At 63.3% G+C, this 2,348-nt stretch overlaps 1 protein-coding gene across 1 annotated transcript; it reads right to left on the bottom strand.

Moving 5' to 3' along the window:
- Nucleotides 1-320: 320 nt before the first annotated feature.
- MNEG_16374 (Putative phagocytic receptor 1b) lies at nt 321-2,288 on the bottom strand (the record flags this gene model as incomplete). Its single annotated transcript, XM_014035156.1, has 5 exons — nt 321-461; nt 718-1,082; nt 1,446-1,569; nt 1,859-2,033; nt 2,245-2,288. 5 exons carry the CDS (start codon nt 2,286-2,288, stop codon nt 321-323), a joined length of 849 nt encoding a protein of 282 aa, XP_013890610.1.
- Between the last annotated feature and the right edge of the window lie 60 nt (nt 2,289-2,348).

Here is a 2,348-nt window from a genome sequence, read left to right as displayed (position 1 = left end):
GAGGGATGGTAGGGGGAGGGATGGTAGGGCGAGGGGCGGGATCTCATGTGCATAGAGGGGGTGACCCATCAGCAGCAGATCTCATCAAGCTGTGGGGGTGCATGGCGGGTTGGTGAGTTCGCGCATAGCTGGAGAAGGACAGTAGTGGGGGCTCTGCGACCGAAGGGGCCGAGGAGGGCGATGATTATGGGCAAGGAGCCTCGGCTCCAGGGAGCACCCTTACTGGGCAGCCAGGCCAGGCCACCATGATGGTTCCTGTGCGGCGACCGTGCGCGCGCAGGCTAATACAACCTGATCAAACCTCTCCCCCTTTGCCAGGGCTAAGCAAACCTGCACGGAGCGTCAAAGTCCGCCTTGCTGTTTTTGCCGGCGATGCCGCCCGCGACGGTCAGGGGTATGGTGACCAGCCCCCAGATGAAGAGGATGATCAAGATGGTGCCAAACGGCAGCGCCGCAGTGGACTGGAAGGCGAGGGGGCGGGGGTGTGGTTGGAGGGGGATGGGGGCAGCGGAGGGTGCCAAAGACGTGCCGCGATCGCCTCACCCCGCAAGGAAAGCGCCCCTCGGCAACAAGGCATCCGCCAGGGCGTGGCAGGAAAGTGGGAACAAGCACGGCGTCAGGCGGCCCGTTTTGCAGAGGCGTCGTGCAAAGAGGCCGCAGATAACGGCGCCGGGAACCCCAGACCTTGGGCGCCTCAGCGCCTGCTCGCTCACTCACCCGGTACACGATGGCCACGGTGTTGAGGAAGCAGAATGTGAGGAAGAACGGGCCGCAGTACACGCACACGGTCAGCAGTATCGAGTGCGCGTACCGCGTCCCCTCAAACTGGCGGTAGTAGCTCGTCGCCACGTAGCCCGCGACGCAGGCCGTCAGCGCGTACAGCACTATCATGGCCGTGAACAGCGCGCCGCGGTTGTAGGGGTAGAACACGCCGACGAGGGACAGCCCGAAGATGAAGAACGAGAGCGCGAAGACCTGGGTGCCGGTGCCGACGAAGGCGCAGAAGAGCGTCTTGGCGGGGGGGAACCTGAAGACGTCCGCGTGGACGTACTTCCAGCCGGCCTCCTCCTCCTCCAGGGCGCCTGCGGGTCGTTTGATGCGACGTTTGTTTTGTGTGTGTGTGTGTGTGTTTTCTGTGCGTTGTTTGTGTTTTGATGTGTGTGTGTGTGTGTGTGTGTGTGTGTGTGTGTGTGTGCGTGTGTGCATGTGGGCCCTGAGCGTACGGTAGGACGGCGCTTGACGGCCAGTCGGGAACTGGAAGGCACTATGGCCAGCCGAGCGCGACACATCTCAGGCAGGAGCAGGGTGGTTGGCAGGAGTGCGTGCCTCGACCATGTGGTGGAGGCAGGCAATTACAACCGCTCGCTTGAGTAACATGAAGTAACAGGGGCCGTTGCGATGTGCCATCAAGTGTGCCGCCCAGCCGCCTGCTGTCCCCCCCTCACCGCCGTCCTCCCCGCGGCTGAATTTGACAAAGTCAGCCTTGAGCACCCTCAGCAGGATGGTGGCCAGGAAGCCCGTGAGCAGCAGCACCGTGACGCAGCTGTTGATGATGCTGAACCAGTGGATCTGGCGCGGTGCAGGGCCATGCGCGGCAGTGGGTGATGGTATTGCGACTTTGTGCACGACAATGCGGACATCGGGCAGGATCAAGGGACTGAAAGCAGCACTGGCTTGACGGGCCGGACTCATGGCGTGACAGGCCGGGCCAGGGGCGTGCTGGGGCGCTGCGCTGCGCCGCAGCTGCTTTTGCAGTCAAGGATCCGGCCACGCGGAATTTCCCCACTGGCCGCGCCCAGTCGACGCACCCTCACGAGTCAACCCCGCGTCCGTCCGTCTTCCGGTGCCTCCCACCCACCTCCAGGTGCACGGGGTTGAGGGGGAACCGCTCGTAGCGCTGCAGCCTTTCCTCGTAGGGTATTGTGGTGGGCACCCACTTCACGCTGTAGGTGAACTCTGCTGTGGGGAGGTCCACGCCCTCGCTTATGTCGACGACGCGCGCCGGGTCCGTCAGCACGTTCACCTCAATCACCCTGGGAGGCCCCAGTCCAAGGGGGGGAGAGGCGAGTCGGTGTGCGGGAGAGGTAGAGGGGGGAAAGGTGTGCGGGAGTGTGTATGTATGTGTGCGCGTGAGTTGCAGAGATGAGGACAACAGCGGGCACGCGAAGGGCGTGGACGGGATTTGGACGTTGCCATCAGTGCGCATGCGTCGCCGAGGGCGTCGTCGAGCTGCGCTGTGCTCACCTGTCGCCGTTGTACTTGATGTCGAAGCTGATGTGGGTGAACATGTAGTAACGGTACTGGGGCTCACCCTGGGATGTGTGTGTGTGTGTGAGTGTGTGCGTGCG

The sequence above is a fragment of the Monoraphidium neglectum genome, assembly GCF_000611645.1.
Source record: "Monoraphidium neglectum strain SAG 48.87 unplaced genomic scaffold scaffold06299, whole genome shotgun sequence".
NCBI lineage: Eukaryota > Viridiplantae > Chlorophyta > Chlorophyceae > Sphaeropleales > Selenastraceae > Monoraphidium > Monoraphidium neglectum.
Note: the sequence above shows the minus strand (reverse complement) of the source record. Positions and strands in the feature narration are given on the sequence as shown.